This window comes from Pristis pectinata, chromosome 40, assembly GCF_009764475.1.
Source record: "Pristis pectinata isolate sPriPec2 chromosome 40, sPriPec2.1.pri, whole genome shotgun sequence".
Classification (NCBI taxonomy): Eukaryota; Metazoa; Chordata; class Chondrichthyes; order Rhinopristiformes; family Pristidae; genus Pristis; species Pristis pectinata.
Window position 1 is genome coordinate 8929033 of NC_067443.1, and position 12392 is coordinate 8941424.

The 12392-nt window shown below is 54.2% G+C and overlaps 1 protein-coding gene across 2 annotated transcripts; it reads left to right on the top strand.

Annotated features, from left to right (window-relative positions):
• Window positions 1-581: 581 nt before the first annotated feature.
• On the top strand, window positions 582-10624 carry LOC127587445 (transmembrane protein 79-like). 2 transcript variants are annotated; one of them, XM_052045768.1, is made up of 5 exons: window positions 582-736; window positions 4201-4320; window positions 4910-5702; window positions 8347-8560; window positions 10215-10624. In XM_052045768.1, exons 3-5 carry the CDS (start codon window positions 4922-4924, stop codon window positions 10417-10419), a joined length of 1200 nt encoding a protein of 399 aa, XP_051901728.1. In that variant the 5' UTR covers window positions 582-736; window positions 4201-4320; window positions 4910-4921; the 3' UTR covers window positions 10420-10624. The 2 variants fall into 2 exon arrangements, with proteins under 2 accessions (XP_051901728.1, XP_051901727.1); XM_052045767.1 differs by lacking the exon at window positions 4201-4320.
• The last annotated feature ends 1768 nt before the right edge of the window (window positions 10625-12392 follow it).

Here is a 12392-nt window from a genome sequence, read left to right on the forward strand (position 1 = left end):
TAGAATGTATGTATTATTATGCATTTCTCTCCTGCACCCTCCTCCCCCCCACCATCGGGCAGAAGATAGAAAAGCCTGAAAGCATGTACCACCAGGCTCAAGGACAGCTTCTATCCCACGGTTATAAGACTATTGAACGGTCCCCTAGTACAATAAGATGGACACTTGACCTCACAATCTACCTTGTCGTGGCCCTTGCACCTTATTGTCGGCCTGCACTGCACTTTCTCTGTAACTGTGACACTTTACTTTGCATTCTGTTATTGTTTTCCCTTCTACTTCCTCAATGCACTATACTGATGAAATAATCTGTATGGACAGCTTTCAAAGCAAAGTTTTTCACTGTACCTCGGTACACGTGACAATAAGATAGCAATTGGTATAGTCAGTATTATTGTATCTGACAGTAACAAAGAGTCCAGACCATCGAATTAATCTGCAGAAAATTAATCACAAAACCTACTTTCTCATATTGCATCAACAAATAAAATGCTCCTTTTCCCTGTTCTCCGTCCCTTTAATTGCATGCCCCTCCCCTTGAAGACAATCAATCACGGTTCTTGTCCAACAGGTTTGTGAACTGCAGGAAGTAAGGCATGAAAATAGAGAGGATAGTTTTCTGATGGAAGAAAGTGATTCAGTTTGTTAGATTCCACCGAATGTCAGAACAAGGCTGGCTATGTGTTTGATGTGAATCTAAATTTATCAATCTCGGTGCATCTGCCGGAGGATTAAGGTAAGATTTATTTGTCCAAAACTGCTCTTAGATTCACTGCGACATCTCAGCGAAAAGTTTGCACTGCCTTTCGTGCATTTCCAGTTCAACATCCAATTGGGAGCGCCCTCAATCCAAGCAACGCCTGCTATTGGCTCTGCCCATCTATTTCACAATTTGCAGCAAGGACAGCCAATCAGAGCAGGGGTGGTGAGGGCGATCCACCAATGAAACGCTCAAATACGCTCAGCTGTAGAAGGAGTGGGAAGAAAGGAAATGGGAGCTTTGCAATGCAACAGGATGCTTCAAATCCCAGAGGCAGAGTCCACGTGGGAATGGGACGTGTCTCCTTCGTCAGGGAGAGTGCCAGGAGGGACCTCCATTCGTGGCCTTGGGGCCCTTACCTGAGACGTCAAATGGGCCCTAACTTACACATCACCTGATAGATGTCATTTCCGCAGTGTGGCCCTCCCTCAGTACCGCCCCTCCCACAGTGACACTCCCTCAGTACTAACCCTCCCACAGTGTGGCACTCCCTCAGTACTAACCCTCCCACAGTGTGGCCCTCCCTCAATACCGCCCCTCCCACAGTGTGACACTCCCTCAGTACTAACCCTCCCACAGTGTGGCACTCCCTCAGTACTAACCCTCCCACAGTGTGGCCCTCCCTCAGTTCCGCCCCTCCCACAGTGTGACACTCCCACAGTGTGGCACTCCCTCAGTACTAACCCTCCCACAGTGTGGCACTCCCTCAGTACTAACCCTCCCACAGTGTGGCACTCCCTCATTACTGCCCCTCCACAATGAGGTGCTCCCTCAGTTCTGTGATGTTGCGCTGATGTCTGGTGGACTTGTGCTGGCTCTAAACCAAGGAGGAGGAAATGGCACAGGAGGGGGAAGCTTCCCAAATCCATCTGCCTATCCACCCCTCCCTCGCATTCTCTCTCTCCTCTGTTCGATCACCCTCTACCCTCTGAGCTTTGCGTAAATGTCTCCTGATGTGTTTTGTCTGGAGCAAGTGGAACAGTTAATAAGAACATAAGGAATAGGAGCAGGAGTGGACCATCTGATCTGGCTGTGGACTCAGATCCACCTGCCTGCCTTTTCCCCATAACCCTTAATTCCCCTAATGTGCAAAATTCTATCTCACTGTGTCTTAAATATATTTAATGAGGTAGCTTCTACTGCTTCCCTGGGCAGAGAACTCCACAGATTCACTGCTCTCTGAGAAAAGCAGTTTCTCCTCATCTCCATCCTAAATCTACTCCCCCGAATCTTGAGGCAATGTCCCCTAGTTTTAGTCTCACCTACCAGTGGAAATAACCTTCCTGCCTCTATCTTATCTATCCCTTTCATAATTTTGTATGTTTCTATAAGATCCCCTCTCATTCTTCTGAATTCCAGCGAGTATAGACCCTGGTGACTCAATCTGTCCTCATAGGCTAACCCCCTCATCTCCAGAATCAGCATGGTGAACCTCCTCTGCGCCGCCTCCAAAGCCAGTATATATTGTCCTTACTGAGCAAATGCACAGCCTTGTTCTGCCACTTTAGGGTGGCAAAAAGTGCCTCACCGAGTGGGAGATTATCTGTGGGTCACGGCAACCCTGTCCAAGTGGCAGCCTTGTACCCTCAAGTGATGGGCAGTGGGCACTGCTTGGAAGGGAGTTGTTGATTCTTGTTATTGGGGACAGATATCGTAGGGGAGTGTGAGGGTCTGATAGACATTTGACCCAAGTTGTGGGTGTTAAACTTTGGAATTGTAGCTGAAGAGGCACCCAGAGCACAAGGGCCCCTGTCCTCTCCTTCCCTCCCCAACCCTGGACTCTCCACTCTCCTGCTCACTGGTGCTGTCCCAGAGTGAAGCTGCCACGTCTTCCCCTCTCTGCCAACACTGGAATTCAGGGGGTCTCCTCTCACCCAATCCTGAGTTCAGGAGCCCAGGTGAGAGAGAGGGCCCCTGAGTCCTGGGGCTGGAGGAGTGCGGAGGAACAAGCTGCTTTACTTTAGGAGAATGAGGGGGGAAGAGGAGGAGGAGGAGGTGGGGGGCGGGGTCCAGGGTTGGGGAGAGGCAGGAAAGTGCAGGGCAGGAGTGGAAGACAGTCTAGAAGGGATAGTGAGGGAAGGGAACTGGGGGAGGGGGTGTTCAATTTGACATGAACCAGAATCAGAGAAAAACAGGAACTGCTAGAAAAACTCAGCAGGTCAGGCAGCATCTGTGGAGAGAGAAACAGTCAATGTTTTAGGAGCAACAAACAATCTGCAGGAGAGCTGTCGACAATTCCTTTCCCCCACAGATGCTGCTCAACCCACTGAGTTCCTGAGTTGCTCAGTAAACACAATGATGCTGGAGGAATTCAGCTGTCCTGAAAAAGGGTCCTGACCTGAAACGTTGACCACCTGCTTTTCTCCACGGATGCTGCCTGGCCTGCTGAGTTCCTCCAGCATCATCGTGTTTTTCTGTAGTCTCTTGTATCTCCAGTCAATGTTTTGGGTCTGCAATCCTTAGAGTCATAGAGTCATACAACGCGGAAACAGGCCCTTCGGCCCAACTGGTCCTTGCCGACCAAGATTCCCATCTACGCTAGTTCCATTTGTCCACATTTGGCCCATGCCCCTCTAAACCTTTCCTATCCATTACCTGTCCAAGTGTCTTTTAAATATTGTTATTGTACCTGCCTCACCTACTTCCTCTGGCAGCTCGTTCCGTATACCCTCTAACCCTCTGGGTGAAGAAGTTGCCCCTCAGGTCCCTTTTAATCTTTCACCTCTCACTTACTATGTACTCTAGTTTTTGGTTCCCTTTCCCTGGGAAAAAGACTGTGTGTAATCCTTCATCAATCAAGGTGGGGATGCGGGGGTGAGGAAGAGTCTGTGCGCGCGCGCGCGCGCGCGTGTGTGTGTGTGTGTGTGTGTGTGTCACTCTGTGTGTGTGTCGCTGTGTGCACGTGTATGTGGCACTGTGTGTGCGTCACTCTGTGTGTGTGTCGCCTTGTTCGTGTGCGTGTCACTGTGTCTACGTGTTGCCATGTCTACATATTGCTGTATTCATGCAGCACAGCCTGGTCTCCAGCCTGGGACCTCCTAGCCCTTGTATCTAGTCTCAGACCATGAGGCAACTCGTGTCCAACAGTGTAAAAGAATTCATTCAGAGGATTTTCCACCTGTAGTTGGAATGGACTCAGAAAGAATGGCTTTAAGAAGAGAAGAAATCACAGGGCCCTTCCCTCTTGCCAAGATTTGGCTCTGGCACTGAAGGGTCTGTTCACTGTCTCCCGTTTGACCAGTTAAACAAGCTCTTGCTCAGGGCTGTGGCGAGACTCAGAACACAATGCCAGCCCTGCCCACTGACGGTATGTACAGGGGACTCTCCCACAGGCTGCATGCACACAACCTACAGCAGTCAGGTGTGGCACCTGAACTTTCGCAGGTAGACAGGGCACTTGTTATACTGCTGGTTCACTCACTGCAAGCCTTCGTTCACAGCCTGTGATCTCTACAACTGCTGGAGAATTGTGAACACTTTACATCCTGTGCAGGAAAGTCTACGCCAATATATGCACAGCAAGCCCCCACCTTGGGATCTTGGACCTGCTCCTGACTGAGGTCAAGAAGCCTTGGTTTAATGTCTCCCTCCTCACCGCCCCACCCGCACAGCACGGCGCTCCCTCCTCACCACCACACCCGCACAGCACGGCGCTCCCTCCTCACCACCCCACCTGCACAGTGCGGCGCTCCCTCCTCACCACCCCACCCGCACAGCACGGCGCTCCCTCCTCACCGCACCTCCCACACAGCATGGTGCTCCCTCCTCACCACCCCACCTGCACAGTGCGGCGCTCCCTCCTCACCGCACCTCCCACACAGCACGGCGCTCCCTCCTCACCACCCCACCCGCACAGCACGGCGCTCCCTCCTCACCACCCCACCCGCACAGCACGGCGCTCCCTCCTCACCGCCCTTCCCTCACAGTGCGGCGCTCCCTCCTCACCACACCTCCCACAGTGCAACACTCCCTCCTCACCGCCCCTCCCACAGCGCAGCACTCACCCAGGGGGAGGCTGTGTCCATGGATGATATTCCCCTGGGGGCAGGGAGCGGCTGTATCTGTGGATATGTCCCCGGTGGGGGGAGGGGGAGGCTGTGTCCAGCTGTGACCCATACTCCAATGTTGCTCTCTGTCCCTCCTCCACAGGAGCTGCCCGGTATGTCAGCCTTCCTGCCTTTGGTCCAAGTCAACTCCCAGAGCCCAGTGGACCAGGAGGATGTCTCCAAGGCTGAGGCCACGGATTCCGGAGGGACAGGGAGCTCCACGCCCTTGGAGGAAGCGAGCAGCCCTCTGCACAGCTCGGACACCCTGGAGTACCCAGATGACAAGCAGCGCCCGAGTTGTCTGGAGGCCTATCCGCCAGCTGAGGTGGTGCCGGAGGGGGATGAGCCAGGATCCGGCGAGAGCCCTGGGCCCACTGAGGACGAGGACCCTTCCCTGCCCAAGGCACAGGCTGAGCCCCCACCACTGCCCCTCTGTGACCCCAGCGTCTACATACGGGTGGCCCCTGGAGGCTCACTGACATGCAGGAGCAGTGAGGAGGAGGAGGAGGAGGAGGAGGAGGAGGAGGAGGAGGAGGAGGGAGTGCGTGTGAAGCCCGATGGAGGCAAGGTCCTGGACAGCAGCCACGAGCACCGGCCCTTCCTGGTGTTCCGCCGTGGGAGCCGGTTGCAGAGCCGGGCTCCGCCGGACGCGGAGTGGCCAGATGGGGAGGCGGGCATGGAGGGAGTTGGGCCGGATGGCAGACACTGCGGCTGCTGCAGCCGCCCCAACCTGAAGGCCACGGCAGCCCTGGTTGGATCCCTGCTGGTCTACCCCTGCTTCCTGTACGGGGCCTACGTCTTCCTGCCCTTCGACGTGCCCCTGATGCCCAGCCTCATTGCCCGCCTCATCTACACCCTCCGCTGCAGCACCTTCGCCACCATTCCCATCCTGATGGGTAAGTCACGGCCACAGATGCGTACAGCACAGAAGCAGGCCCTTCGGCCCAACTGATCCGTGCTAGGCAGTCAGTGCTAGGCTGGGCCAGTCAGCATCCATGGGGGGGAATGGACAGTCGATGTTTTGGGTTCAGACCCTTCACTGGGACTGGAGGGGAGATAGCCAGTATAAAGAGGGGGGAGCAGTGGAGCAGGAGCTGGCAGATAGGTGGATACAGGTGAGGGAGGGGGTGGGTGATAGGCAGATGAGGAGGGGAGAGTGGGAATAGTGAGAGAGTTGGGAGGTGAGGGGGGCAACAAAGGGCTGCAGATGGTGGAAGCTGATGGGAGAGGAAGGTGGAAGATGGACCCCGGGGGGGGGGGGGAGGGATGAGGGCTGCGAGGAGAAGCAGTAGGAGGAGTGTGTGGGGAATGGGTGGAGGAGGGGAAAGAGACGGTGATGGGGGTTAGGCAGATCAGGGGACTAGAAACCATTCCCACTCCTCCCCCCACCTCACCTGGATCCACCTACCCCCACCTTCGCCCCCTCACCTGATCCACCCATCCCCACTGTCCCCCCACCTCAGCTGATCCACCTATCCCCACTTCCCCCCCTCCTTTCCTCACCAGGATCCACCCATCACATGCCAGCTCCTGCTCCACCACTTCTCCCCTTCCCCACCTTTTTATTACTGACTATCTGCCCGCTATCTTTCAGTCCAGGTGAAGGGTCTCGACCTGAAACGTTGACTGTCCATTTCCCTCCATAGATGCTGCCTGGTCCACTGAGTTCCTCCAGCATCTTGTGTGTTGCTCCAGGTCCCAGCATCTGCAGTCTCCTGTGTCTCCAAGGTCATTGCGTCTCCTGCTTAATTAGGGTGGGGACAAGGTGGAGTTGTGGGTCATAACCCCAGCATCCAATTCCAACAGTAGGCAAAAGCTTGACCAAGGACGGAGGATCCCAGGGGGTACCTCAGAGAGGGGCTGAAAACTCAGCAAGGGGATCGGGGGCCTGTGCAGCTGAAGACATGGCCACTAGTGGTGGAGCAACGGGAATCAAGCAACAGGAGGAGGGTGGAGATGAGGGTGGGGTGTAGGGGCTGGAGGGAGGTATATAGGGAGAACAGCCTACCCCATCCAGGAGAAAGCAGCCTGCTTAAATAGCACCCCACCCAACATTCCTTCCACCAGCAGCGCACTGTGGCTGCAGTGTGGATCACCGGCAAAATGCACTGCATTTACTGGCCTGGACAACTCTGACACCACCTCTCACCCCCGTGTGACTCCAGCCCCACCACTGACAACGCTGTCACTCAGGGATGGGCAATAAATCTGTTCCCCCGTCCCCTTCCCACTCAGAGACAGACTGGTGATTTCAACACAACCAGGAAAGAGGGAAGTGTTTTAATGGGACATAGGAAAGAAAATGCTGGATTTCTGGAGCCCCTTTGACAATAAACAGCAGGTTTCAAATATCTTTGGTGATAGAAGGACTGTGGTATGCAGTGACTTGTTCAATGTGAACCCTGGGCAGTTGCACAAAGTAAAATCCCACAAACAGTGAGTCGATAACGGCCAAATAATCTGCACTGTGATGCTGGTCTGAAGGACAGACATTGACCACGTTGGCAAAAGCTCAGCTGCTCTTCTCTCCCTGTACAGGTCAAGTAGACCTGACAACCAGTCTCATCCAAATGACAACACCTCTGATTGTGTAGTGTTCAGTCAGACCTGCCACTCCCACAGCGTGGCGCTCCCTCCTCACCGCCCCTCCCACAGCGTGGCGCTCCCTCCTCACCGCCCCTCCCACAGCGTGGCGCTCCCTCCTCACCGCCCCTCCCACAGCGTGGCGCTCCCTCCTCACGGCCCCTCCCACAGCGTGGCGCTCCCTCCTCACCGCCCCTCCCACAGCGTGGCACTCCCTCCTCACCGCCCCTCCCACAGCACGGCACTCCCTCCTCACCGCCCCTCCCACAGCACGGCACTCCCTCCTCACTGCCCCTCCCACAGCACGGCACTCCCTCCTCACCGCCCCTCCTGCAGTGGGGCACTCCCTCCTCACCGCCCCTCCCACAGCGCGGCGCTCCCTCCTCACCGCCCCTCCCACAGCGTGGCACTCCCTCCTCACCGCCCCTCCCACAGCGTGGCACTCCCTCCTCACCGCCCCTCCCACAGCACGGCACTCCTTCCTCACTGCCCCTCCCTCCTCACTGCCCCTCCTGCAGTGGGGCACTCCCTCCTCACCGCCCCTTCCTCAGCACGGCACTCCCTCCTCACCGCCCCTCCCACAGCACGGCACTCCCTCCTCACCGCCCCTTCCTCAGCGCGGCACTCCCTCCTCACCGTCCCTCCCAGCCTCCAGCACTCCGCTTTTACCGCCCCCCCACACTCCCCTCTCCCCACCCCTCCCACACTTCTCTCACTGCCCCTCCTAGTGTCCCCTCACCGCCCCTCCTACACTCCAGAACTCCGCCCTTACCGCCCCTCCCACACTCCCCCCTCACTGCCCCTCCCACACTCCCCCCTCACCAGCCCCCACACTCCCCCCTCACTGCCCCAGGATTTGACGCCGGGTTGGTGAAGCTTTGATTCCCAGGTCCGACTCTGGCAGTGTGAGGTGAAAGGTCCCACGATCTCACCCCTGTCCCCTCTCCCCTCCCACAGGTTTCATTGTGTACGGACTGGCACGGCTCTGCTCCTCCTCGCTTGACCCCTTCGGCAAGAGGAAGGATGAGGTTGAGATCCACCTGCGCTTCATCACCGACTCCATCCATCTCTTCCTGCTGTTTTTCGTCAACCTCCTGGTCCTCTCCACCTACATCCCACACGAGGTGCTGAAGCTCCTGCCCCTCCTCACTGCCTTCTTCGCCCTGGCCAGGTGAGTCCCCTACATGTTCCCAACTCCTCCCTGCTCGGCTCTCACTGCCCTGTTCCCTGAGAGTGGACGGTGGAGGGGAGTGTTGCACTCCGGCCCCAGGTGACGTACGCCCAACTTATGGACACCTGTAAACACAATGCGCTCCTGTCACGTTACTCAATCCAAAAGTCCGACGTACGTTCAAATGTCCGTTCCTACAAACGGCAGCACTGACTTCCTATCTCTCTCCACTTTTAATAATTGTTCTTTCTTATCAGTCTTATGAGTTTTTTGATGGCTATGGAGGTGTGGTTACCATATCGAGTAATCTTTGTGTGTGGACAAGATCGACTTAAGGATGTCTGTAGAAATGGGACCGGTTCGTTACCCAGGGATGGCCTTTAATCTCTCTCCTTCCTTGTCCTTTTTCTCCCCAGAGCCTCATTTTTGTTTTAACATAAGTTTATTAAAACACTGCGATGGAGACACAGGAGACTTCACGTGCTGGAATCTGGAGCAACACACGAGATGCTGGAGGAACTCAGCAGATCAGACAGGATCTGTGGAGGGAAATGGGCAGTTGATGTTCTGGGTTGAGAGCATTCATCTGGATGCTCTTCAGATGTCCAGGTGGAGGGTCTTGACCTCAAATGTTGGACTATTTCACTCCAGAGATGCTGCCCAAATTGCTGAGTTTCTCCAGCATCTTGCTTGTTGCTTATTAAACCAGTGGGGGAATCTTGTGTCCAGGATACACTCCAGCCCTTACAATCTCCACTGTTCCTGGATTAGTGACCCAGCAGACATCACGGGTCCCCTCTCCAGGGATGGTCCAGCACAGATGTAACTTTAGCAGAGGGGCAGGGGGTCAGCATGGACAGCTCTCACGGCAGCCCACTACTTGGGCTGAGAGGCCACACTGACCAGGCACAGGAGCAGAACAATAAGGAGGTCCCTGAACTGACCCAGACCCAACAAAGCCCTCTGCATGTCCAATCCTCAGACACTCCCCACCTTGGGTCTCCAGAGGAAGACTCCTGCAGAGAGATACCTCTGCTGGGGAAAGCCTGGCTACCAGAAGGTAGAATAGACCCCCACAGCATCTGAACATCCACCAAGGCTGTGTAGAGTGTGCAGGAGCAGCCTGAACAATGAAGGAGCCCAGTAGAGGTCTCTCGAGAAATGGCCACCTCAGACCTGCGCTGTCCGGCTCTGGAAGTGTAGAGAGCGCTTTTCTCTGTGTCTAACTCATGCCCTGGGAGTGTGTGATGGAACGGTGTAGAGGGTGTTTCACTCTGTGTCTGACCCCGGGAGTGTGTGATGGGATGGTGTGGAGGGAGCTTCATCCTGTGTCTGACCCCAGGAGCGTGTGATGGGACTGTGTGGAGGGAGCTTCACTCTGTGTCTGACCCCAGGAGTGTGTGATGGGACAGTGTGGAGGGAGCTTCACCCTGTGACTGGCTCTGGGAGTGCATGATGGGATGGTGCAGAGGGAGCTTCAATCTGTGTCTGACCCCGGGCGTGTGTGATGGGACGGTGTGGAGGGAGCTTCACTCTGTGTCTGACCCTGTAAGTGTGTGATGGGATGGTGTAGAGGGAGCTTCACTCTGTGTCTCAATTGCGCTGACTTAACCCCGAGTGTCTGTATAATGCTCCCCCACCTTCCTCTCCTCAGGCTGATTTATTGGCTGACCTTTGCCATCAGCAGCACCTTCCGGGGTTTTGGCTACGGCCTCACCTTCTTCCCCATCCTGGGGCTACTCATCTGCAACCTGTCCTACATGTTCGTACTGGCACCTGACAAGATGTTCGCGACTTCCCTCAGTGAGCCAGGGCAGGAGGAACAGAGCCAGTCCCCACGCCAGAGATTCTGGGGCTGAAGCGCACCTGGAGGCTGGACATTAACCTGGAACCTTGAGACCATTGTACCGCTTCCTCACTGACTTTGATTTATATTCTGTTTCACATTCTTGCCCAGGTTCAGATATTTTGCTGTGCATTTTCTAAATGCCTCCATGCCTAAACAGCAATGAAGAGCCAGCTCATGGGAGACCAAACTCTGAATAAAGTAAACCTTCTGGGAGAGTTCTCTGGTTAATTATTTACCCCAGTTACTGATTTACTTCTAAGGTTACAGGGAAAAGTTGGCCTGCAATTTGAAAACGCCCACCCCATCCCTTTGTGGATATCTGAAAGCACTTTGTGGTTTGAATAAACTGTAAGAAGTGCTTCGCACTGCGAGGTCCCACAGACACCGACATATGGCTGGGGGCTTGGCTAGCCGTGATGGCCAGTGATATCTGTGGCCAGGGAGACTAAAGACGTTGGAATCCAGAGCTGCTGGAGAACTCAGTGGGTCAGGCAGCATCTGTGGGGGGAACTGAACAGTCAGCGTTTCCGGTTGAGACCCTTCATACATCACGGAACTAGGCCCTTCGGCCCAACTGGTCCAGGCCGACTAAGATTCCCATCCAAGCCAGTCCCATTAGCCCACGTTTGGCCCATGGCCATCTAAACCTTCCCATCCATGTACCTGTCCAAGTACCTATTAAATGTTGTTAATGTACATGCCTCAACCACTTCCTCTGGCAGCTCGTTCCATACACCCCACAAGGCTGTGTCCTCAGCCACCTACTCTACTCTCTATACACTCATGACTGTGTGGCCAGATTCTGCTCTAACTCCATCTACAGGTTTGCAGATGATACCACCGTAGTAGGCCGTATCTCAAATAACGATGTCAGAGTACAGGAAGGAGATAGAGAGCTTAGTGACATGGTGTCATGACAACAACCTTTCCTTCAATGTCAGCAAAACAAAAGAGCTGGTCATTGACTTCAAAAAGCAGGTGGTGTACATGCACCTGTCTACATCAATGGTGCCAAGGTTGAGAGGGTTGAGAGCTTCAAGTTCCTAGGAGTGAACATCACAAATAGCCTGTCCTGGTCCAATCACGTAGACGCCATGGCCAAGAAAGCTCTGAAATACTTCCTCAAGAAGCTAAAGAAATTTGGCATGTCCCCCTGGACACTCACCAACTTTTATCAATGCACCATAGAAAGCATCCTATCTGGATGCATCATGGCTTGGTATGGCAACTGCTCTGCCCAGGAAACTGCAGAGAGTTGTGGACACAACTCAGCACATCACAAAAACCAGTCTCCCCTCCAGGACTCTGTCTATACTTTGCACTGCCTCGGTAAAGCAGCCAGCATAATCAAAGACCACACCTACCCTGGACATTCTCTCTTCTCCCCTCTCCCATCAAGCAGAAGGTACAAAAGCCTGAAAGCACGTACCACCAGGCTCCAGGACAGCTTCTATCCCACTGTTATAAGACTATAGTATAGTTCCCTAGTACGATAAGAAGGATTCTTGACCTCACAATCTACCTCATTATGACCTTGCACCTTATTGTCTGCCTGCACTGCACTTTCTCTGTAGCTGTGACACTTTACTCTGCATTCCGTATTCTTTGACCTTGTACTACTTCAATGCACTTGCACTTGTGTAATGAATTGATCTGTATGAACAGTATGCAAGACAACTTGTACCTTGGTACAAGTGATAATAATAAACCAGTTCTAATTCCAATACTGACCTCCCTCTGGCTGAAAAAGTTGCCCCTCAGGTTCCTATTAAATCTCTCCCCTTTCACCTTAAACCTGTGCCCTCTAGTTCTTGATACCCCAAAGCTGGGAAGGAGACTGTCCACATTCAACCCTTCAATGCCCTTCACAATTTTATAAAATCACCCCTCATTCTCTGACTCTCCAATGAAAAAAGCCCCAACCTGCCTAACCTCCCTCCATAACTCAGTCCCTCAATTCCCAGCAACATCCTTGTAAATCTC

Coding starts and splice junctions, on each gene's coding strand:
- LOC127587445 (XM_052045768.1), top strand. CDS start 4,922: ATGTCAGCCTTCCTGCCTTTGGTCCAAGTCAACTCCCAGAGCCCAGTG. Junction 5,703..8,346: donor CACCATTCCCATCCTGATGG/GTAAGTCACGGC, acceptor CCCCTCCCACAG/GTTTCATTGTGTACGGACTG. Junction 8,561..10,214: donor GCCTTCTTCGCCCTGGCCAG/GTGAGTCCCCTA, acceptor TCCTCTCCTCAG/GCTGATTTATTGGCTGACCT.